We start from the raw sequence: 26,420 nt of genomic DNA, 5'->3' as shown, positions 1-26,420 counted from the left end.
ATATTAGGTTATTAACTATAACTCAGGCTTTGCCCAAGTTTGTGGATTCTACTGGAATTTGCAATGCATTTGACATTGGGATAAATAAAGTATACATCCATCCATTTATCCATCCATTTATTTATCCATCCATTTATCCATCCATCCAACCAACCATCCATCCATGCAACATCCAACCATCCATCCAACCATCCATCCATCCAACCATCCATCCATCCAACCATCCATCCAATCATCCATACATCCATACATCATCCAACCAACCAACCATCCATCCATCCAACAATTATCCATCCAACCAACCATTCATCCACCATTCATCCATCCAACAATTATCCATCCAACCAACCAACCATCCATCCATCCATCCAACAATTATCCATCCAACCATCCATCTCACCTCACCCCGTAGTGAAAGAAAGGTGTAGATACACCACCCTGATTAGATCAGTCATTATTTCTCTTTATGCTTATAAACTTATCTATAAAAGACTCCACCATGTGTTGAAAGGTTTGTGTTGTCAGACGCAGTTGTTTTAATGTCGCACAGAACCCGGAACCATTTAAGGTAACAACGCATAATCCAGCCGAGACTATTACTCGGTCGGACCGCGAAGTTTGTTTGTGTTCAGAGTCGCAATCAAAGAATCAATAATATTTAGGATGAAATAACGGTTTATGTGAAATGGGGGACGAGGACGAGCTGTCGGATTTCCGAAAGCGGTGGAAACAGGAGCTAGAGACAAAGCCTCGGCTGACAGATAACAATGCAATGGGTTATTTTGGACGCTGCAGTGAAGCGGATGTGATTAATGATCAGAAAGCTGGTGAATCTCAGAGGAAACGTCGAGATGAAGGTTTAAAACGTCTTCAGGACGTTTGTAGCGATCAGCCACAGTACGTGTCCATCGCGGAGGGTTTGTTGGAGGGTAGAAGCAGCCCCCTGATGGCCCGGATGGAGCAGGAGAGACTGCGGAGGAAGAGACGCTGTGAGCGGGGAGATGAACATCAGCAGGTCCGCTCTGCTCCACACAGCCGGAAGGAAGATCACCTTCCTCTCCTTGACCAGTTTATTCAGGATTTGGTAAGTTGAAATGGTTCAGGTTTGTAATAATAATAATAATAATAATAATAATTAACTAGGTCTATTATTAAGTTCGTCGTGAAGCCGGTATGATATGGTGCCAATACTTTTGAGGCGAACGGATACGAGCACGTGACGTCACCCGAACACCCGTGACGCAGTTCCCCTCATTGTGCTGAGTGTTTTGATATGTCACATGTCAATGTTGTGGAAAGTTTTTTAATTTTGCATATTTTGGGGGCGGGGCTGCGTGAAAATCGTACACCAATTTAAACCTCTGTCCAGAGTATCACCCTAAAGAAGCAACACATTTTCAACCATATATAGCTGTTACAGTACACAGTGACATGAGACAACGTTTCTCCAGGACCATGAAGCTATATACTGTAGAACAAAGACAGAGCTGAGGACTTAGTAAGTTAGTCGTAGATACATAAAGTGTATCTGTGAAACCTGGTGCAGACAGGGCAGGGCAAGAGACAGTGCAGGACAAAATACAATGCAGGATAAAAGACAGAAAGAGAGTGCAGGACAAAATACAAAAAGACAGAAAGATAGTGCAGGACATAAGACATGACAAAATGTCAAACAAAAGAATGCAGGACAAAGGCAAACAAGACAGTGCAGGACAAAAGACAAGCAAGACAGTGCAGAACAAGACAAAACGACAGTGCAGGACAAAAGACAGTGCAAACAAAAAATACAAAAAAGACATTACACAAAAGCCGCACTGACCAGTGTAAATACTGTATGTTCAGACAATATTACGTGTGCAGTAACACTGGACTGAACACATTAGTATTATAGCAGCAGTTACATGAGATAATGTAAAGTATTGTGCAAAACAGCAATCAACTGAAATGTGAGACAGCAAAGAGCTAAACAGTGTAAAGCAGCATGTAAACTGTCTGTTATGATGGTGCTGTGATGGTCTCTGGGACGCTGATGATTATTCCAGGAGCACTGTGAGAGGCAGGAATACACCACTAATAATAATACTAATACTAATAATAATATCATTTTATTGAAAATCATTATAAAAAAGAAATATTAATAAGTTTCTAATAAATGAATAAAACTGCAAACTAAAATGTAAAGATCACAATAGGGCTAGAATTTCTTTCTTTATTTATTTATTTATTTATTTATTTATTTATTTATTTATTTTAGATGGTTCCATAGATTTGAAGGAGCCACTTTAAAGTCTAAAGTAGAGCTAAAAGGAAGGGACGAAGCTCAGATGAGAAATGTGAAGATCGGAGAGTGCATGCAGGAAGAACCAGGCTTGATAGGTACGCAGTAGGGAAGAAATATCACATTCTGTTTCTTAAAAATTCTTTAAAGCACATAATATCCGTCAGATTTTTTTTAATTTATGTGATCCACTTCAGCTTCATCCAGTTAGAGGTAGAAAATAAAAAAATAAATAAATTAGTTTTATTATTATTTTTTTTTACATTATAGTTTTTTTTAATTAATAACTAAATAGTTATATATTTTTCTATATATTTATCAGAAAAGAATTATAATATAAAATGTATATAAATATTTCTTATATAAAAATTATATATTATATAATTTTAAATAAATAAATTCTCTCTCTTTTTTTTTTTTTTTTTTTTTTTTTTTAAACATTGTAGTTTTTTCCTCTCTAACTGAATAAATTTCTTAACATTTAACCAAAACTATAACTACGGGGTGCCAAAACTTTTGATTTGCCATGTATTTTCTAGAGTTCCTAAAAATTCAGGAACCGATAAGGATTCAGAGAAGCGCCATCTCTCCACTTTCATGCAATTTAAGGCTATTTTCACCTTTAAGTAAAAAAAAAAAAAAGATAAATTTAACAAATGTATATAAGGAAGTGTGCGTTTTGTCTCTTATATAATTATTTATATATAATCAGTGTAGCATTTTATACTGTCAACCTTTTTATATATTTTTTAAATAATTATTATTTATTAAGTAATATGAGTATTTAATCTTAATAATAATATTATAATCATTCAAGAACTATGACAAATAACATACACACCTAGCTCCGAATTATGCTTATTAATAAATAAACGCAGGTACTTTACACGAAGATTTACACAACGTCTATACGACGTGATATAAGATTCATGGTCTGAAAGATAGAAAGATAGAACTGATCTGTTTTCACATGTATTATGTAAGTAAGTGACTTTTCTCTGATGCAAGTTCAAGTAAATATAAGTTCAAGTTTCTCTGGCAGTAGAAGTTCAGTAATTATCCAATCAATTTCTCTCTCTCTCTCTCTCTCACATCGTCTCTCTCCTTTATCCTGACCCGTTCAGATCGAGGTGAACGAAATCCCCTTCTTCGACGTCGAGCTGCCGTACGAACTGGCGCTGAAGATTTTCCGGTTCCTGAGCAAAGCTGAACTGGGACGATGCGCTCAGGTAATCGATCGTGTTTTACCGGTGATTTTCTTTTACATTTCTTTTATCCAAAGGTAATACGCAGTATGGCTAAATATCAAGAGCTATAGTCCAGTGATGTGGGACGACACCTCGAAAACGGTTATTTTCTTATTACAGCGTGTTTAAAATAGTAACCTATTAGAATACGCTCGCTAGTATAAAACTATCACACGAATTCTAACTTAAACTCGTACAGAGGTGAGCCGATGTTAAAGGTGAGGCGCACGTTGTTTGAGAAACGCTTCGGAAAGCCGACTAACAAAACAAACGTTTAGCCAATTAGCTGAAAGGGGCGTGTCTTGTCAATATGCGGCGGAAAGAGTGTTCAGTGCGCATGTGTGACATTAGCGGAAAGCGGTGAAACATCGACACGGCGGATAGAACTGAACGTCTTCCGCGTGAAACGGAGCTAAACATTTCACGGTACAACACACAGTACTACAAAAACACATTTGACCTGTATTACTATAATAGTATTACTCATTGAGTTCATAAAAATATCCCCTCGGCCAGCTGCCCCAGCAGGTTCCGCCATAATAATCGCCCGGGTTATGTGCAGTACTGTGCAAAAGTTTTAGGCAGGTGTGAAAAAAATGCTGTAAACAAAGAACGCTTTCAGTGAGCAAACTAAAGAGAAATGTAAAACAAATCAATATTTGGTGTTACTACATTTTGCCTTCAAACCAGCGTGAAGCGATGGCACGGCCCCCACAGAGCCCCGATCTCGACATCATAGAGTGTGTCTGGGATTACATGAAGAGACAGAAGGATGTGAGAAAGCCGACATCCACAGAAGATCTGTGGTCAGTTCTCCAAGATGTTTGGAACGACCTACCGGCCGAGTTCCTTCGAAAACCGTGCGCGAGTGTAGCTAGAAGAATCGCTGCTGTTTTGAAGGCAAACGCTGGTCACACCGAATATCGATTAGATTTAGATTTCTCTTTTGTTCACTCACTGCATTTTGTTCATTTATGAAAATAAATGTTTAACACTTCCATTTTTGAAAGCATTCTTTGTGTACAGCATTTTTTCCACACCCGCCTATAACCTTTGCACAGTACTGTATGTATGTGTGGGGCGGAGCTAAAACAGGGGTGACACCCATTTGGGTTAGGGGCGGGTTTGTTTTGGCGATTTCAAATGTCAACATCGGCTTTCAGAGATCGTACACCCCACCTTTAAGCTGGAATCGAATCAGATTCAAGACTCAGATTAATCCCCAAGAGGAAAGCTGGTCATTCGGTACCTGGACCCATCGTGTAGTTTTAGTCGAATCTGTCTGTTTCCCGTGCATCAGGTGAGCAAGTCATGGAGAGTGTTAGCGGAGGACGAGGTCCTGTGGTACAGGTTGTTCATTCGGGAGGGGTATCAACGAGGGGCAAGTGTATCTGACTCGCCCTGCTGGAAAAGCACGCTGAGGGACTGCATCAACACTGAGAAAACTGTCAAGTACAACTGGAAGGTGAGTAGCAGGAGCAGATGTTCAGAACTGGAGGAAGAAGTGGGTTTCATTACGAATACCGGTTTCGGGTTTCTGTTCTGTCCTACAGAATCGAGTCGGGTCCATCAGCTATCTGCAGTACGAGGTGGGGAAAGTGTTGTGTGATGTCAGTTCCTGTGACAGACTGGTCTTGGCTGGGTGAGTGTTTATCTAGCAGAGTACTCAGCTTAGTCAGTTAGTTTTTAAAAAAAATTGTAATTCTAAGATTATGATGCTCTTGTAACATTAATTTATTTGTCGCTCAAAACATGCGTCATAACTGCCGACTCGCGACATCGGACACACAAAAGCAGACGCGTTTTTGGTTTGCTGCAGCCGGCAAGTTCAAATTTTGACGTCATGCAGGGCTGTCAGGTGTCACGCGTAGAGAGTGACAGTCACGCATTTGGGTCTTTTCACACGTTCTCCTGCCACACGTCGTATTTCTTACTCAGAAAACTTTTTGACTATTTATCATATATCTAATAAGCCGCAGCGCCCAAAATGTATCAGTCCGCACCGCCGTCTCTACGGAACCGGGCAGGAATCAAGCGCATCTCAGTTCTTAGTCAAGCCTGACACTTATCAGCCAATCAAAAAAAGAGGCTACACAGTAGCCAATCAGAAAATAGCACTATCTGGGTAAGATTTAACACAACAACCAATGAAAAAAATTGGGGTTGTGGGGGAGGGTGGTGGGGTTGGAGATGTCACGCTTGTCTGTCTTCAAAACATGAGAGCCCTGGTCATGAATAGGAAGAGGACTCAATTAGACGTTGAACATTTTATTTGAAAGTAACCTTCGACCCAGCGTCTTCCTTGTTAAGGTTAGTTCAAACTGTTCAAAATATTTTTGTTTGCCTGCAGAAATATAATGTCGTTTACTCGGTAGCAGTTCATTGATTACATAAATGCAACACACTACAGTTTTTTCTCTACTTTCCATAAAGGTAAAACACGATATATGCAGCGTTCTAGTCATTTTAGATGTCAAAGATGTTTTGTTGCTCCCTGTGTTTTTTTTTTTTTCTGTGGGAAACGGGTCCAAATGGCTCTCTGAGTGTTTAAGGTTAACACAGACACAGAAACCCAACAGTGTCCTGACTGATCTTATTAACTGAGTGGTATTGCAGCAATAAACGAATGTGTTTGTTTGAAAATACTTATCGAAAATGTTAACAGAACGCCAGGGGACCAATGAGATCTTGTTCCATCAAGCTTCAAAAAATTTCACTCGATTTATGTTACTACATTCCTGTCGTACTACAACACGTGATGAGCTCAGTGTTTCTAATATTAGGCATTTCTCCAGATATACTTCAGGTGACGTGCGACTCTGGGACACGCTCCACTGGGAGTCGGGGGCTTTGAACCTACAGCCTTCTCACAGCATCAGAGCCGAAACAACGCCGCCCCAAATCAGTCTGGTACGAGTCACCGATAGTGTCGCCTGCGCTGCCTATGAGAACGGTGAGAGGTTTGAGAGTTTGCGTTCAGTCAGCGTATCATCGCGCGCCCTGTCTAAAATCTGTCCAAATGTTCAGGGTGCGTGGAGGTTTGGAGCACGGAATGTAACGTAGAGCCCATCCATCACTATCAGCACTTGCAGCAGGTGTGTGCCCTCGCCGTGAGCTCCGACACTCCTGTCGTGACCTCCGCGTCTGGGTCGGAGGTGCGAGTAGACACGCCAGACGATCAGGGCTACTGGAGAACCGTGTGTCTCACCCAGTTGGCTAAACCTGTAAGTTCCTCCAAAATGCAACAAATCCAAATCAATTGTCTAACACAATCACGATCTGTGTTTTACTCATAAATAATTAAAGGTGCGGTCTGCGATTTCTGAAAGCCAATGTTGACATATAAAATCACCAAAACAAACATGCCCCTAACCCAAATGGGTCCCACCCCTGTATCGATAGCTCCGCCCACACATACATACATAACCCAGGCAACTAACAAAAAGAAACGTGTCTTTATCATAGCTGAAGGGAAGAACAATACGATTGTAGATAAACAAACAAGCAAAAATGACACACAAGCATAATGATGTAAAGGACAAAGGCATATATTAGTTCTGTGTAACAAAGCAAAACCAACGTTACTCACCTATCGAGAAGGAAAAAAGCGCCTCGGCGTCTTAAGTAAAGTCGGCCACATATTCACAGGTCGGAGTTTCCCGAGTCGATAACTCCTGAGCTAAACGCTGTTACTACACAAAACGCGGTTGTAGCTGCCTCTCTACATTACTACGATAGAAAAGAGGTGTTATTTGTGTAGTAACAGCGTTTAGCTCAGGAGTTATTGACTCGGGAAACTCCAACCTGTGAATATGTGGCCAACTTCCTGCTCCTTCAGTTCTCTCCAGCGCTGGAAAGCTGATCCTATATTAACACGTCCTACTTCTTGCCTTATCGTAAGCCTTTCTTCGCTTTCTTTCTTTTATTTTTATCCTCCATGTCGATGTTAAAACCGCTTTCTGCTAACGTCACACATGCGCACTGAACACTCTCTCCGCCCATATCGACAAGACACGCCCCTTTCTGCTCATTGGCTACATGTTTGTTTTGTTTTTTTGTTTATTTTTCGGCCCGACTCGGTTTTCTGACCCTGCCTTTAATGAATCAGTAATGTCATGTTGTGTAGATATATTAGAATGCAGGTTGGAATGAAGTTCACCGATTAATTATCGCACTTATTGCCAGGAGCATCAGGAAAAAGAGAGCTTGTATAGTAAGGTCAAAGGTCACGTTATTCGTTTGGATGTTTAGGTGGACGGGCTGTTGGTTGTCCCAGGAAAGCGGGAGAGCCCACTGGTTTCAGCCTGGGCTGGTGAGAGCGTATATCTACTGGATCCAAGTAAGAGAGAGGAAGACCACGAGGAGGAGGATGGAGCCCGAGTGCTTCACTTTGTTTACGGCCAACCTGTTACCTGCCTGGACGTGAGCGCATGCCGAGCTGCCCTGGGGGTGAAGAGCTGTGGCTGGGGCATGAACGATGGAGGGAACAAGGTCAGTGGGTTCACATGTACGTAATGTTATAGATCTCTACACGCGTGTTTTATGCCCACGTCATAATCAGTGTGAAGAATTTATCGTGAAATAGTCAATAAGATCCTCATTCTGACTAAAATCCTGCACCGTGTGTCATGTATTATTTATTTATTAGCTTTTCTAATTAGTATTAGTACACACACATGCACAGACACACACATGCACAGACACACACATGCACAGACACACACATGCACAGACACACACATGCACAGACACACACATGCACAGACACACACATGCACAGACACACACATATACACACACGCACAGACACACACACACACACACACACACAAATGCACACAGACACACACGCACACATACACACAGACACGCACACATACACACAGACACACACATATACACACACACGCACAGACACACGAACACACAGAGACACACACACAGACATATACACACGGACATGTACACACAGACACACACATACACAGACACACACACACACACACACACACACACACACACACAGACACACACAGACATACACAGACACACACACACACAGACAGACACAGACACACACACACACACATACACACAGACACACACATACACACAGACACACACACACAGAGACAGACACACACACACACACACACAGACACACACACATACACACATACACAGACACACACACAGACACACACAGAGACACACACATACACAGACACACACACAGACACACACACAGACACACACACAGACACACACACAGACACACACACAGACACACACACAGACACACACACACACACACACACACACACACACACACACACACACACACACACACACACACACACACACACAGACTATCTTGCATGACCAAAAGCAAACACTATTGCTAAGTCTTGCTATGTATCGGTATCTCTGATGACGCAAGTAGCCAATGTTCAAATGACGTCATTTGCCGAATATAAAGTCTAAGAGATTTTCTTGACTTTTCCAAGAAAGAGTTTTGATTTAAAATCGCTTTTTTGTGTTTTTTTTTTCCACCCCTCAATCGGAGATCAGAAATCAGCTACTGTACAGTCTTCATCCGACGGTTGCTAAGCAACATATAATGGACAAAACAACATTTACGTGATAAAGTGCCTTTTATATCGTTCACTAAATTTGTACCGTTGTAAGTCAGAGAAATGCCGTTGTGTGTGTTTTCCCTGTATGTTGCGTTGTTTTGTTCCTCTGGCTGTTGCTGCCAAACGCCTATTAGCACGTAAACCAAACGATCCCCTCTATATTAAGCACCATAATCTTTACTCTGTTCATTTTGGTAATTAACCTTGTTACATGACCTTTCTTGATACCGTGTGTGTGTGTGTCCTCACTCCCAAAACGCATGTGTTATGAACAGCTACGATGCGTTTCGGGTCCTTCCAGAAATAGGTCCTCTCCTTTAGGACCATTTACCTAATTAGTCCAAACCCCTGGTCCCAAAGTTTCACCCGTGAGAGTTCGGTTTGTTTTTTATAGTCTTGAAAGCGCAGAGAGACAAAGCTGTATTTGTCTAGTCTACGACTGGGACGCATCAGAGAACGATGTGTTACATTACCACTAAAACCTGGGGGGGCTTGTTAGAGTTTAGGCAAAGTCAGTCAGTGTATTCATCATGTGAAAACGTAGAACAATACTCCGGTCCCACGTGTATACCCTTTTAAAATAAACTATTTATGTCACTAGAGACTCCAGCTAGAGAAGTCCACCTGTTCGGGCTTTAGAGACCCTCACCTGAGCACAGGTCCGGCTCTCGGAGGAGCGAACGGTCGCCGGGGTAAAGCGTGAAACGGAGTGACTGTTGATAGTAATTAGATGAGTGCATGATGGATGTGTGCAGATGGTGTCCCTCTGTATTAGACAATAGCTTGGCTCTGCTACCCCGCTGACATCACCGCCATTTAAACACTCTCATTAGCGAGACAGGCTTCAAAACCACAGAGAAGCAAACGCAGAATCTGTGAGTGACAGAACAATTTCTCAAAGCCCCGTTCCAGCTAAATGATGTCAGGGGAGGAATATGTCACCCCTTGAACAGATTTTTTGCTCCAAGAGGCATAACACTGAATAATTTTTAGCTTGGTTCCTACCCTTTTTCTTGGGAAGTATCTCCGATCGCTTTTCGCTTGTTGTTAACGGATTCATTATCGTATCGTATCATATGGCCATAGGTTGTGACGTAGATCTACATTAGATGTGAATCTACGGAAGGTAAAAAAAAAACTGGTGCAAATACATTTTATGTATCTTCGTAACCAGGGCTTGCTAGTGAGGTATTCAGCGAGGAATGGGGAATGAGCTGATTTATAAGCTGCAACGATGAATAATGGCAAGGTACAGCGCGTAAACCGTGTTAGTTTAGCGTCCACGTGCTCTCGAACTGAGTTAGATGTTAAGCGGTGATGGGTTACGGCTAAGGAAGTATCTGACCTAGTGGGGAGAATATGAGGTGCTAAAGAACAAATTTACAAAGATAACTAGCAATGAGGTTGTGTGTGTGTGTGTGTGTGTGTGTGTGTGTGTGAGACGCCCGAGATAGGCACAGGCTCCCCGTGACCTGAGAAGTTCGGATAAGCGGTAGAAAATGAACGAATGAATGAATGAACCGATATAGTCAAGTCCTCAACACCGGAGGAATAGAAAATTCTCACATACCACAAGTCATTTAGCATGGGTCCCTTAGTAAAGAGCAGAGATTTCTGTTAAATCGATTTATATTAGTCAGATCAAATCTAGACCAGATGTAAAGTTAGGAACAACCTTACAGACATTTGAGTAAAGATGAAGCAGTTCCCTCAATCCTCAATTTTCCCAGAGACTACTGTGGTATCCATATGGAGGGGAATCCATAATCCATTACTTAATACAAGGTTCTTCAATTTTATCTACAAAATGGCTACAGGTTTGGATTCCTACCTGCCAGTGGATTGGCCAGGTCAACAGCCAGGGAAAAGAGAGGTTAAAGGCAAAGCCGTAGGGCCAGGCGAAGGTTCCGGGCGAAGGACCAGGTGATTAGTCAGGGAATGGGCTAGGCTACGGTCCAGGAAACAGGCCAGGTCACCATCCAGGTGATGGGGCCAGACAAAGGGGCCAAGCAATGTGCCAGGCAACTGGACAAGCAAAGAGCCAGGGCATGGTTTCCCAATTCCAGTCCCAGGGGCTGTAGTCAACCACAGTCCGGTGATTCCTTTCCTAGAGGAAATTTGATTTAACTCACCAGTTAATCACCAGGCACAATCGGTGTGGCTGAGGAATTAAGACCCAGTCACTCTTTAAAAGCCCCACTGTACGGTTCATTATATATACTGCACTGCTTCAAATGTGATTGAGACATACGAAAAAAATGCCTTCTGTAAGTGTAGTGGTAGAGATCAAGTCTGCATCGTTTGGCTCATTTCAGGAGAATTACAAATAAAACTACGAGATGTCTGTTGCCTCTTTTCCACCGGAAAGAACCGGGTGCTGGTTCAGAGCTAGCGCTGGTGCTGGTTCAAAGTTGGTTTCACTGGCGAACCTTCTAAGAACCGGTTTGCCTTTCCACCGGCTAGAGAGCGTCACAGAGCCGAGTGTGACGTCACTGTATACGGGTCACGTGCCCCAGCGATGTTAGCGCAGCAGCCACAAACACAACAACAATGGCGGATGTTGCTTTACTGTTAATGCTCATGGCTTTGTGAACCTACATCGGCATCCAAACGCGGCGAATAAAACGTGTACGTGCGGCTCCGTGTAATCTGTATAAACGGAGGTTGTAATCGATAAAGTACATAACGTTATTTTATCGTTAACACAGAGAAAAATTTAGCCTTAGCATGTAGCTACCTACTATCATGTGTGCTGATAATGTATCATATCGCGGTAAAGTAAAAGTGTATTAAAAATTAGTATACTTAAGGTACATTATCAAATGCGCTAACAGTAGCCCCACCCACAGCCCCGCCCACAGCCCCGGACAGAAGCGGTTCTTAAGTCTAGACCAGCAACGTTTTGGTGCTACTTGAGAACCACTTTTCCTGGTTCGGAACCAGTGCTTTGGCGGTCGAAACAGAAAGAACTGGTTCTAAATTAGGCTCCGAACCAGCACTCGAACTGCCTCGGTGGAAAAGGGGCACATGAGATCGTCAAGTTGTGTTAAGTGTAAGAAGCAATGCCAGTCTGTTACACTCTGGAAGAGTTATACAGCGGTTAACTTCTAGCAGGAGCGCTGAAAACCTGCCAAACCTGTAACGTAGACACTGTCAATTTCAGCGCTTTTTATTTTTGCAGCTCAGTGGGGTTCAGGGTGAGTAATCTGCTCGGCCTCTCACGTTAAAAGTGGTCCATTTTTTTGGCTCTGAGAAACCACACTTGTTGAGCACAATGTGTAATTTCTGCGGTATGAAGTGCGGTATTTTAAGGCATTCAGTATGAACTCGCAGCCAGTTGTTAAGATGATTTTGTTCACTTAAGGAGCTCAGAAGTGAACTTCGCACTGAAGTCACATCAGCAACAAAGACAAGTGGTTCAATTGTCGTCCGTCCCCCCACCCCACCTCACCAAACTGGCAGGGATGATGAGAATCCCTTCGATTGAAGCGACTCATCACACGGTGTTTCCTACATCAGCCATATAGTGGTATTTCTTTGTCTGTACATTTTTCTCCTTGTATCTTTATCATACACGCTACATCTTATAGTACCTTTTTGACTAGAAGTACCACGTCCTCCGATGCTGCTCGTGAACTCTTATCGTTACTCCTGCTTTAACGCGTGTACATTTCTACATTACGAGCACGTTTTTACACTTTGAATTGACTTGGCCTTATTAGCATTGCTAGCCTTATTAGCATCACTCACTGCCATGGCACTCATTGCTAGTTCATTCATTCATTCTTTCATTTTCTACCGCTTATCCGAACTACCTCGGGTCACGGGGAGCCTGTGCCTATCTCAGGCGTCATCGGGCATCGAGGCAGGATACACCCTGGACGTAGTGACAACCCATCGCAGGGCACACACACACTCTCATTCACACACACTACGGACAATTTTCCAGAGATGCCAATCAACCTACCATGCATGTCTTTGGACCGGGGGAGGAAACCGGAGTACCCGGAGGAAACCCCCGAGGCACGGGGAGAACATGCAAACCCCACACACACAAGGCGGAGGCGGGAATCGAACCCCCGACCCTGGAGGTGTGAGGCGAACGTGCTAACCTCTAAGCCACCGTGCCCCCCTATATCAGTTCAGTGAAAAGAAATTTAACTGCAGGTTTAGGAAGTAAAAAAGTTTCAGTTCAGGATCTAGATTACAAACTGTACCTTTCATGCAGGAAAGATCAAAGCTCACCGCCGCCGTAACACGTTTAAATTACCATCAGACATCGTTAGTCTCGCTCCTGTTCTCCGCTGATCCACGACATCCCTCCGTTTTGCCAATTCATGATTAGCACCTTTTCTGCCTGCATGTCATTGTCATGTCTGCCATCGCCGTCGTGTGTTGACGGGGTTTTCATGCCGCGCGAGGGGAAGTTAGAGTTGCCAGCACGCACTGGCAGATCCGAGGTGTTCCTGTGTTCCTTAACGAGCAGGCATATGACTCATTAAAACTTGTTAATGAAAGGAAGGAGGCAGCCAGAGTTCACTCCGTCGTTGGTGAAAAAATTCACACTTTTAAAACGGTCTTTTGCTTTAGCATCGTCACGTCGGAAAAATGCGTGCCCTGATAATCCAGATGTTAGCATGGAATTGAAAATTAACAATAGCAAATTACTATTAGCTCAAGTACCTTAAAAACAAACTCTATATGATGAGTAATAAAATAACAGTGTACTTTTATAGGAAAATGGTATGATGTGTCTGTCTCTTGACCCGAAGCTAGGATACTTCACCACTTAAAGTTTTGTATGACCGCGTAATCCAGAATGTCTTATTTCCAAATATTCATCAAGACTCATTGTCCCAGGCTCCCACTCGGTCCTCCATGTTCGGCTTTGACGACGATGTTTGGAGTTGCTGACGAATTCTCTGTTGCACCGTTATAAACTGTCGTAGAAATGACATTATTTACATTTACAGTATTTACTGTAGAGCGTCACCCGAATGAGGACGGGTTCTTTTCTGAGCCTGGTTCCTCTCAAGGGTTCTTCCTCAGGCCATCCTTAAAAATAAGCCGTAACCCGTCCGACCCTGTCAATTTAGGACCGACTCAAATGTTTTTTTGTTTTTTTTTTTGCTTTAAGTCCGACCGACTTGCCGGTTGTAAATTTGCGTTAAGACCGACCGACTTTTTTTTTACTCTTCTAACAACTAATACAAAAGCAATAAAATAATATTAATTATATTTTAGTAAGTATTGTAAATATATAAATTGCCTAGGCCAACATACAAACGAAGGCTACGTCCTTTCTTTTAAATAAAAACCCGCGACGCCATCATGTATGTTTACACTATTGGTTAGCGGATGTCACACTACGGCCTGTGCGTTCGCTTCGTCTCATTCTCTCATTCACCGTCAGAGTCGACGGTTCTCGCTCGGTAAAGATGGCTGCGGCTGCAGTAAACAAAATGTTCGCGGTCACCGTTCAAAGTCGTACGGGTTCGGGCGCCATAATACATCTAAAAAAATCATTAAAACAGCTCGACACCGCTTTAACTTGGCACGAAGTTCTAGAAAAACTGTCCAGCATCAAAATAAGGTTTGTAACGATGCCCTCGAAGGCACGGGTTGAAGACCCAGTCAGTGACGTCACGATATGCTAATTTGTTTAAAGTCATAGCTACTGTACGTAATCACCATCACCTAAATTGTCCTTTTTTTTTTTTACATTGAAACTTGGAAAAAAAAATTATAGACCTACCTACCGACCCTTATTTATTTATTTGTTTGTTTATTTATTTATTTTACTGTTAATGCAAACCAAAATATTTTTAAGGATGGCCTCATGTCCTCTCAGGGAGTTTTTCCTTGCTGTTGCTTTTTAGGGATAGAGATAGATCTATAGTATTTTAAATTTAAAAAGAATATTTTAAAATTAGAGTTTAACTTTGCGTATGTTCTTTTATTTATTTATTTATTTATTTATTTATTTATTTTTATTCTTATTTTTTCTTCTTCTTCTTTATTATTATTATTATTATTATTATTATTATTATTATTATTTATTTTTCTTTTCTTCTCTCTCTCTTTCTCTTCTGTTCCCATACTTCTGTAAAGCTGCTTTGAGACGATGGGAGTCGTTAAAAGCGATATACAAATAAAATTGAATATGAATATATAGCTGACGCAGCGCACCGCGAAATAAAGGACCAGCAAACAGCGCGGGACGAAAGACACAAGTGTAAACACAAGACAAACGACACAAAATAGCGCCGAGCGAGTAAAGAGTGCATTCTGTACGACACATTGTGCGTAAGTACAGGGTCGTTAATGAATGTGCAAAACAGCTATTTCATTTTAAAAGGAACGTATTCATGAGCTTCACTGCTTAAGGAGGCAAAAGAAGAATCAAATAAATTGCTAATCTCTCTAATTCCGCATGAATTAATTACGTCCTTTGTTGGCGCATCTTTAGTAAAATGAACGAATGACCATACAATCGTCGTCTCCGTGTCGATTACAATGGAGTAGCCACATGGCACACAAGCCTTATCCACCTTGAATGACTCGTTTTGGACGGACTAATCGGACTATTTCTTAGCAGATCTTTGTATAATTTACATAATATCATGCACGGTATACAATCTCTGCCTTTATTTCTACCGAGCGACGGTCTCCGTCTAAGCTGGACCGTGTATTCGGACCTATTTTTAAAATCAAAGGTGCTCTGTTCTCCTCTTCCACCTTTTTTTTTTTTCTTTTCTCAACCATTCACTTGTCATGTTTCACATCTTGCTGAGGTTTTGGCTCACTGGAGGGCAGCGCTCAATTAAGAGTGTCTGGCCCATCCTGGTGCCACTAAACATCTGGCACCTTTACAAAACTTACATCATGCATTTCTCTCACTCCATCCCTCTCGCTCGCTCCCTCCCTCCCTCTTGCTTTCTCTCTCTGCTTGCCTTGCTTTTGTTTGATTTCTTTATCTGTCTGTTAAATTATTCACATCCAATTTGGCGATTCTCCTTTATTTTTTTCCCCTCTGCAGTGTTTTGCTGGTAGCTGCAACCACCAATTTGCCAATTTTCGAGCAGCCATGTTGCCAGCTAGTTGGAGCTCTTTTTCATCCAGCTGTCAGCCTCGGATTTGTTTTATTCAACAATTTTTTTTTTTGTAGCAAACGTTTTGGCAAGCCGTTTCTGAGACACGGCTGAAGCCAGCTCTCACTGGAGCATTAACCACTTGCCTGTACACTCACTATTTATAATTGAATTAAAACTACAGTATATTAAATAGATTTAATATCATCAGACCTACAGTATGTGATGATTCAGGGATGGATTAGAAACAAGCTTTGGAGATCTAGAGAGTGTCTTTTTATTTATTTAATTATTACCCAAGGAAATCCTAGGGAAAGAGCATTAGGGAAAGTCTCATTGATGTGAAGAAAGATTTGTTCATCTGCAATATTGTCGCAATGCAGTGTAATTTAAATAGATTAAAATTCAGAAGGTTGTGAGTTCAAATCCCAGGTCCTCCAGGCTGCCACTCCTGGGCCCCTGAGCAAGGAACTTAACCCTCATTTGCTCAGCTGTATAAATGAGATACGGGTGTAAATGGACAGATGATGTATATGTACGGTAATATCTGCCAAATGGCGTAAATATAACCTAACGTTCCCAGGGATCACGTTAAAGACGAAGTACGTGACAAATCCCAGATAGTGCCAGCATTTTGGATGTAATCACACAAAAAAGAAAACGGCTCCAAGATAACTAGGAGCAAACGATCTATACGTGAGAATCTGAGAAGGCGTAGATCCTCCTCAACAGACCGGCCAGTCGGCTGTCGGCTGCCGACGTAAGCGTGAGGTCTCTGGAGCTCAAACAGGTGCCGGAGTTGGAAAGCTGCCCCCATCAAACACTCCATAGTCTCCGATCACACCTTTTTCTCGTCTGTCTTTCGATCCTCATCATGCAGCATCTTCCTCCGTCCTCAGGTTCGAGTGTACAGCCTGGAGACCGGGCAAACCGAGATGGTGTTGGGGAACTCGGCTGGAGACTTCACCTGCATCAGCCTAAGAGATGCCCCCCTTCATATGCTGGTGTGCGGGAACAAAGACAGGCGGTACGTCGCATGTGCACATGTGCCCCCCCCACCCCACACACACACACCTACACACACATTCACACAAAATCTCTCTCTTGTGCACGTTCTCACTCACACTTCTGTTATCTCTTTGGCAACCTGAAAGCTTCAAGTAGCTGAACAAGCTGGGATGAATAACCTTAGCAGCAGTGCTCTCATTTACATACAGAGCTGCTGTGAATTGTTTTATCGGCTGTAATGGATGAGCCTTTTATAATACACGTATTAGCATAACCCAGGTCCGGCAGCGCGTGATGGATTCTTTTGTGTTCCTGACACCTGAGTCATACCAATGTGGGCAACAGAACAAATGCACTTTCACATCAGATTGGGTTTTGAAAATTTCTATTAACGTTAAAAGCCTTAAAATTATTATTATTATTATTATTATTATTATTATTATTATTATTTTAAAAACTACCTCTATAATAATACTAATAATTAATCATTAATAATAATAATAATAATAATAATAAATAATAATAATAATTAATAACAATAATATTAAGGTAGTGTTTAAAATAATACTAAATAAATAAATAAATTGAGGTAGTGTTTTAAAATAATAATATTGAGGTAGTGTTTATAATAATAATAATAACAATAATAATATTGAGGTAGTGTTTTAAAACAATAATAATAATATTAATATTATTAATAATAATAATAATAATAATATTGAGGTAGTGTTAAAAAAATCTATTACCTTTGCAGTTAATAAGTAGGAATAATTATAATTCTATACATGTGTAATTTTAATATTTTAATTTTTAATGAACTTTTGTCATTTTTTTTTTCATTTCTAATAAATTGAAAAAAAAAGGAAAATGTATTTTTTCTCGTTTTTTTTCATTACTAAACTGTCGATTATTAATTTGATTATCTAACAGATATTCTAAAGTAATGTGTGGGTTTTTTTGCAGGCTTTTTTCTTTTTCTTTTCTTTTTTTCTCTATTTTAACGTTATTTTTTTCCCCCCTGAATCTTCTGGAAGCACGTCTCCATCTTGCCATTGTGTATCTGAGTCTCATCAACTGGAGGAGATCGATTAAGTAGACAAAGGACTGGAGAGTGACAGGGTATCGGCTATGAGTCCTTCAAAAAAGAAAACAAGCCCCTAAACACATCTGGAACCTGTTTCACGGTGTACGAGATGCTGTGCCAAGTAAAGAGGCTTTCAGTCGCACTCGTGCCTGGACGGCGGAAGCACTATTTGGCAAGTAAAGAAAAGCTTGCTGAGCCTTTGTAGATAAACTCCTGCTGCGTTTTCACTCGGCCACTAAGTACACAGCCAAGGGTTGAGGGGCCTCATGTAGCGGGGTCCAGCTGTGGCCCCTTTTAATCATCGCCGCATCCTTAGAGCGCTTTCTCGAGCAACACATCTGCAATAAGCAAAGAGAGAGAGAGAGGGAGAAAGAGAGAGAGAGAAAGAGAGAGGAGAAGAGGCTCTTACCTTTTGTCTGTCTCTGTGAGGAGCAGCTCAACAAAATGATCTGTGTGAGTGCCAGAGATGGACTGTGTCTGTGCGGACCCCCAGAGCGGAGAAGGAGGAAATTGAGGCCTGGGTGGCTATTAGAGTGGCTGAAGGCCAGGGCCTGATGTGTGCATTCATCCCTCAATCCAGTTCATTAGAGAAAGAGAGAGAGAAAGAAGGAGAGAGAGAGAGAGAGAGAGGGAGAGAGATTTTTTTATAGTGGGTTTAGTAACTGAACAGCCTCATTGTGACTTTCAGTAAATTGGTCTCAGACGTTCTGTCATGTTGGATGTTCATCTTCACAGCTGATATCTAAAAACCGCTCCCAAGATCAACCACAACATCCACAACACCAACCACAGCATCCACAACACAAATCTCCACAACATCCACAACACCAACCACAACATCCACAACACAAATCTCCACAACATCCACAACACCAACCACAACATCCACAACACAAATCTCCACAACATCCACAACACCAACCACAACATCCACAACACAAATCTCCACAACATCCACAACACCAACCACAACATCCACAACACCAACCACAGCATCCACAACACAAATCTCCACAACATCCACAACACCAACCACAACATCCACAACACAAATCTCCACAACATCCACAACACAAATCTCTACAACATCCACAACACCACCCACAACATCCACAACACCAACCACATCATCCACAATGCCAATCACAACATCCACAACACCACCCACAACATCCACAACACCAACCACAACATCCACAACACAAATCTCCACAACATCCACAACACAAATCTCTACAACATCCACAACACCAATCACAACATCCACAACACCAACCACAACATCCACAACACAAATCTCCACAACATCCACAACACCAACCACACCAACCACAACACCAACCACAACAACATCCTCAACACCAACCACAACAACATCCACAACAACATCCTCAACACCAACCACAACAACATCCTCAACACCAACCACAACAACATCCACAACAACATCCACAACAACATCCACAACAACATCCTCAACAACATCCTCAACACCAACCACAACAACATCCTCAACACCAACCACAACAACATCCACAACAACATCCACAACAACATCCTCAACAACATCCTCAACACCAACCACAACAACATCCTCAACACCAACCACAACAACATCCTCAACACCAACCACAACAACATTCTCAACACCAACCACAACAACATCCACAACACCAACCACAACAACATCCTCAACAACATCCACAACACCAACCACAACAACATCCTCAACAACCACAACACCAACCACAACACCAACCACAACAACATCCTCAACACCAACCACAACAACATCCTCAACACCAACCACAACAACATCCTCAACACCAACCACAACAACATCCTCAACAACAACCACAACACCAACCACACCAACCACAACAACATCCACAACACCAACCACAACAACATCCACAACACCAACCACAACAACATCCACAACACCAACCACAACAACATCCACAACACCAACCACAACAACATCCTCAACACCAACCACAACAACATCCTCAACACCAACCACAACAACATCCACAACACCAACCACATCAACCACAACAACATCCACAACACCAACCACAACAACATCCACAACACCAACCACAACAACATCCTCAACACCAACCACAACAACATCCACAACACCAACCACAACAACATCCTCAACACCAACCACAACAACATCCTCAACACCAACCACAACAACATCCACAACAACAACCACAACAACATCCTCACACACCACCACAACCACATCCTCAACACCACCACACACCACTCCACAACAACATCCTCCACACCAACCCACAACATCTTCAACACCACCACAACCATCCACACCCAACCACAACAACATCCCAACACCAACCACCACAACACTCCTCACACCCAACCACAACCACCCCCACCACCCACCCACAACAACATCCTCAACACCCACACCAACCACACCAACATCCCAACACCACCACACAACATCCCAACACCACCCCCAACACCACCCACAAATCCCACACCACTCCACACACCAACCACAACAACATCCTCACACCACCCACACCACCCAACCACACCACCCACAACCCCCCACCACACCCCACAACAACATCCCACCCCACCACCCACCACTCCTCACACCAACCACAACCACATCCCACCACACCAACCACATCAACCCAACCACATCCACCACACCACCCCACACCACACCACCAACACCCACCACACACTCCACCCCCCCACACCCACATCCTCAACACCAACCACAACACTCCTCAACACATCCACACACCCACCACACCAACATCCTCACCAACCCCCACCCACCACACCACTCCACACCAACCCAACCACATCCCACAACCCCACACCCACCCCCCAACATCTCCACCACCCACCCACAACCAACACCACCACACACCACCCACACCACATCCTCACACACCACCCACACACCATCCTCAACACCAACCACAACACATCCTCACCCCACAACAACAACATCCTCAACACCAACCACAACAACATCCACAACACCAACCACAACAACATCCTCAACAACCACAACACCAACCACAACAACATCCACAACACCAACCACAACAACATCCACAACACCAACCACAACAACATCCCACAACACCACCACAACCACATCCTCCACACCAACCACAACCACATCCACACACCAACCACCAACCACACAACTCCCACACCAACCACAACAACATCCACAACACCAACCACAACAACATCCTCAACACCAACCACAACAACATCCTCAACAACATCCACAACACCAACCACAACAACATCCTCAACAACCACAACACCAACCACAACAACATTCTCAACACCAACCACAACAACATCCTCAACAACCACAACACCAACCACAACAACATTCTCAACACCAACCACAACAACATTCACAACACCAACCACAACACCAACCACAACAACATCCTCAACACCAACCACAACAACATCCTCAACACCAACCACAACAACATCCTCAACACCAACCACAACACCAACCACAACACCAACCACAACAACATCCTCAACACCAACCACAACAACATCCTCAACACCAACCACACCAACCACAACAACATCCTCAACACCAACCACAACAACATCCTCAACACCAACCACAACAACATCCTCAACACCAACCACAACAACATCCTCAACACCAACCACAACAACATCCTCAACACCAACCACAACATCCACAACGCCAACCACAACAACAAACTAATGATTTCACTACATTAAATGTTACAGTTGCATTACATAGAACACAAGGCCAATAAACTGCACAGGTGAAGAATCAGGAAACAGAATAAATAAAGATGCAATAAAAGTTTCCAAAATTAGTAAATAAGTATTAAATAGTAATAATGAATCGGGGGGAAAAGGTAAAAAAAAATCCCACTTAAATATAATCATCTCTCATCTAACGTCTTAAATCTGAGCAAATCTGAGTCGTGAGGCAGAGAGAAAAAAAACCCTGAAACTAACTGATGCTTTAACAGTATACGATGTGAGCGAGTATCAGGAACGAGCCGCCCGCTGGCACGGGAGCCGTTGGAAAGCCGTGTCTCTGATTTATCGAAGGAAACGTGTTCCTCGACAGCTCACTGAAGTCTCCTCGTGTTCCAGCCCGAGATTAATGAAAGCTATGAAGTGCCAGGGTCTGTATTTCACTCCCTCACCAACGCGAGACAAACAGCGTCTCTATCGGACGAAGCTCCGGCAAGCCGCGATGCGTTCACACGACGTCCACGTCGACGCGCCGTCTCCGAACCTCAATCGAAAGGTTCACTCACTGTGTCTCCCAACCTGGAATGAAGCCTTTACTCGTCTGAGCGTAATTAGATTTCGGTGATTAGGAGCTCGTCCATGTGCGGTTATCTCTTGGCCGCTTTCGCTACCATTAAGCAACAGCGGCCACAGATGGTTTCCGAATCCTTACTGCCTTTTTCTCGGTCACTTATTATGTTTGTTTTGGCTGCCAGCCAGTTTTTCAATCTTCACAAAGACACTTTGTTGTAGGTTTGAAAATTAAGAGCCGGTGAACCCTTTTTTTTTTTTCTCCCCACAAAAAGTCTCTGCAGTAATTGATCCGCATCCCATCTGTCTTTGTGCTTGTTCACGTTTTTCCGTTTGCTCTCACTCACTCAGGGTTCGAGTGTTCGACCTGCGTTCCGGCTCCTCGGCCGTCTCGCTGTACGCACATCACCTGGGCGTGACGGCGGCGCGAGCCGACGACTGGAAGATCGTGAGCGGCGGCGGCGAAGGACTGGTCTGCGTGTGGGAAATGAGGATGGGGGCGAAACTCTGGGAGATGCACAACAGGTACGAGGGATTCCATTTGCCGCTCCAAGCGGGTGAACGTCGTGTTAGTTCCTCAACCTCAGCTACAGTACAAACGATGACGCATCTCTCGGATACACGTCCGTTCTGCTTCGCCTCGGTGCGACCCGAGTAAGGAAAGTAGGAGCGGACGTCTGCGTTTCGGTGCGACATCATTAATAAAGGACAAACGTTTACAGTCCTGATAAACTGCTTAGTAATAATTCAGTAGCGTCTGTAATCTCCATCGTCGGTCAAATCGTCAGTACAAGTCCTGGTGAGCGTGTAATGCTTCATCATATACAGTCACAGAAACGCTTAGTTACAGAAGATCTCAGAGAACAGAAATGGGTTTGAGTTCAATATTTACTGTAAAGAGAGAGACTTTTGTGTGTGTGTGTGTGGGGGGGGTGTTCTATTAATAAGAATTCTGTAAGCAGATCTGCAGTGTCTGTCTGTGTGTGTGTCTGTGCTGTGTGTCTCTCTCTCTGTCTCTGTGTTTGTGTCTGTCTCTCCATCTCTGTCTCTGTGTGTGTCTCTGTGTGTGTGTGTGTGTGTGTGTGTGTGTGTGTGTGTGTCTGTCTCTCCATCTCTGTCTCTTTGTGTCTGTCTGTGTGTGTCTCTGTGTGTGTGTGTGTGTGTGTGTGTGTCTGTCTCTCCATCTCTGTCTCTTTGTGTCTGTCTGTGTGTGTCTGTGTGTGTGTGTGTGTGTGTGTGTGTGTGTGTGTCTGTCTCTATCTCTTTGTGTGTGTATCTCTCTCTCTGTTTCTCTCTTTCTGTGTGCATGTCTGTCTCTGTCTATTTGTGTGTGTGTGTCTCTCTCTCGCCGTCTCTGTGTGTGTGTGTCTGTTTCTCTGTCTGTTTGTGTGTGTGTGTGTGTGTGTGTGTGTGTGTGTGTGTAGGCACCCAGTTCGTCACATACGGTTTAACAGCAGCACCTTGCTGACGGCCAACATCCCAGATGAGAAGAACCCACGTGGCGCCTGCATCACTGACGATGACCTCACTGCTCACCGCAGGTAACACAACTAGAGACAGAATAACACACAACTTACTGCTTTAGTGCACAGAACATCATTACTGAGCAGATCATCACTACTGATTCTACTCAATTAAACCTCTAATTAAGGTCTGTCTTACTGTAGTGATAGTGATAATAATAATAATAATAATAATAATAATAATAATAATTTGTGTTATAAATGTACACGACTCAGACGGTATAAATAAATACCAGGAAATGCAAAAAATAAATAAACTATAAAATAAATGATTATAGTATCCAGTAATATCTGTGAAATGTCTACAGATGATGGAATGAGTGAATAAATAATGAAAAAAAATTCAAATATTATTAATAATAAAATAAAACATAAATACTGACAGCTGTGTACTGTATATATGAACAAATGAACAAACAAATGGGAAATAAAAGAATAAAATGAAAAATAATAGAACACACAAGTACTTATCTGTGTATAAATAGATAGATAGATAGATAGATAGATAGATAGATAGATAGATAGATAGATAGATAGATAGATAGATAGAAATAAATAAATATGAAACGGGGGAAAAAATTAAATGATAATTAAAATAAATTAAAATAATAAACCACACATAAATCAATACAATGTTAAGGGTTTTTTTTTCTTATTTCTTTAGTTCAGAACATTAAGTCTATGAATTTTTTATTATTTTTTTTAAAGTTCAGAACATTAAGTCTATGAAAATCTGCTGATTCTGATGAAACGTCCCATATACTTTTTTTTAAAAACCCTGTTATATGAATCCAGTGTTACATTAAAGCTGTTATTCTGCACCCAGACATCGGGGGGCGATATGCTACTACGATTTCTCCATGGATTCCTCCTCCCAGGACCACGTGCTGCCCATCTGCAGGTCCGACTACACCGAGACCACCGGCTACAGCTACAACATCGGCCTGGTCACGCCTTACGACGCGCTCGCCGATCCTCACAGCTCAGGGCTGTGACCCATAACACACCAGGACAAGATGGATCAGAGCCCAGAAGATTCTTTACACTTCTTTCTTTGTTTATAATCAGACTTTATATAATGAACCTGTATAGACTTTTAAAAAAAAAAAACACTTCTTCAAATTAATTTTATTTTTAAAGACTTTTTAAAGTTTCTTTTTTTTGTAATATATTTTTTACACTCGAGCTAAGTTAGGTTTAATGGCAGGTCTGTAAACACGAGTCATTTAGAGAACATACTGACTTTGTTTTTGTTTTTAACAAAGCTCACAGACTCTAATGTGGGCAGGGAAGTCTAATGAGAGAAGAATTTTAGCAGCTCGCTTTCTACCCACACACACACACACATACAGAGACACACATACATACAGACACACCAGACACACACACATACACACACATACAGAGACACACACACATACATACAGACACACCAGACACACACACATACACACACATACAGAGACACACACACATACATACAGACACACCAGAGACACATACACACACACACACATACAGAGACACACACACATACAGAGACAGACACACACACACACCAGACACACACACAGTCACACACACAGACACCAGACAGACACACATACAGAGAGAGACACACACAGACAGACAAACCAGACACACACACAGACACACACAGACAAAGACACACCAGACACACATACAGACACACACACCGACACACCAGACACACACAGACAGAGACACACCAGACACACATACAGACACACACAGAAACACACACACAGACACACACTACAAATTGCATATTAATGTGATGACTGAAATTCCTCCCTACATGATGTCTGACACTTGGTTATTTCTCTCTGCATGTCACACAACAAGGAAATGATCCAATACGATCAGGGTGCTGATCATTTTACACCAGGTGCGATCACAGGACAATTTGATTTTTAATACCCACACATTCTTAAAGGTTTTATTCTATACACGAACGTCATTTACATGCGAGCACAAGTAAGCATTCGGAAACGTGTGTTTTTTTTTGTTCATACGTTTATTTCCAGTCCATACTGTCACTTTAAATGGACACGCAATGTGTTTTAATGTAAAAAGGAAATACGCTAAAAATACAGAACGGGTGGAGGGAAGGTTTTCAGGCACTGTATTAAAAATAGAAGTTACATGAAAAATAAAATAAGATGTAAATACTCGTGTGAAAAACGCTCCTGCA

The 26,420-nt window shown here is 42.4% G+C and overlaps 1 protein-coding gene across 2 annotated transcripts; it reads left to right on the top strand.

The window, feature by feature from the left end:
* Positions 1–545: 545 nt before the first annotated feature.
* On the top strand, positions 546–26,410 carry fbxw8 (F-box and WD repeat domain containing 8). Of its 2 annotated transcripts, XM_027162920.2 has the most exons (11): positions 556–1,084; positions 3,403–3,507; positions 4,826–4,990; positions 5,079–5,167; positions 6,321–6,478; positions 6,553–6,749; positions 7,777–8,016; positions 17,152–17,279; positions 23,034–23,207; positions 24,107–24,223; positions 25,032–26,410. In XM_027162920.2, the coding sequence occupies exons 1-11, from the start codon at positions 686–688 to the stop codon at positions 25,198–25,200; spliced, it is 1,941 nt and encodes a 646-aa protein (XP_027018721.1). In that variant the 5' UTR covers positions 556–685; the 3' UTR covers positions 25,201–26,410. The 2 variants fall into 2 exon arrangements, with proteins under 2 accessions (XP_027018722.1, XP_027018721.1); XM_027162921.2 differs by lacking the exon at positions 23,034–23,207 and having other exon boundaries at positions 546–1,084.
* Positions 26,411–26,420: the final 10 nt, after the last annotated feature.

The sequence above is a fragment of the Tachysurus fulvidraco genome, chromosome 9 (genome assembly GCF_022655615.1).
Source record: "Tachysurus fulvidraco isolate hzauxx_2018 chromosome 9, HZAU_PFXX_2.0, whole genome shotgun sequence".
NCBI lineage: Eukaryota > Metazoa > Chordata > Actinopteri > Siluriformes > Bagridae > Tachysurus > Tachysurus fulvidraco.
The sequence above is the reverse complement of the archived record's forward strand: the minus strand, read 5'-3'. Positions and strand labels throughout refer to the sequence as shown.

Coding starts and splice junctions, on each gene's coding strand:
- fbxw8 (XM_027162920.2), top strand. CDS start 686: ATGGGGGACGAGGACGAGCTGTCGGATTTCCGAAAGCGGTGGAAACAG. Junction 6,750..7,776: donor TCACCCAGTTGGCTAAACCT/GTAAGTTCCTCC, acceptor TTGGATGTTTAG/GTGGACGGGCTGTTGGTTGT. Junction 23,208..24,106: donor CTCTGGGAGATGCACAACAG/GTACGAGGGATT, acceptor GTGTGTGTGTAG/GCACCCAGTTCGTCACATAC.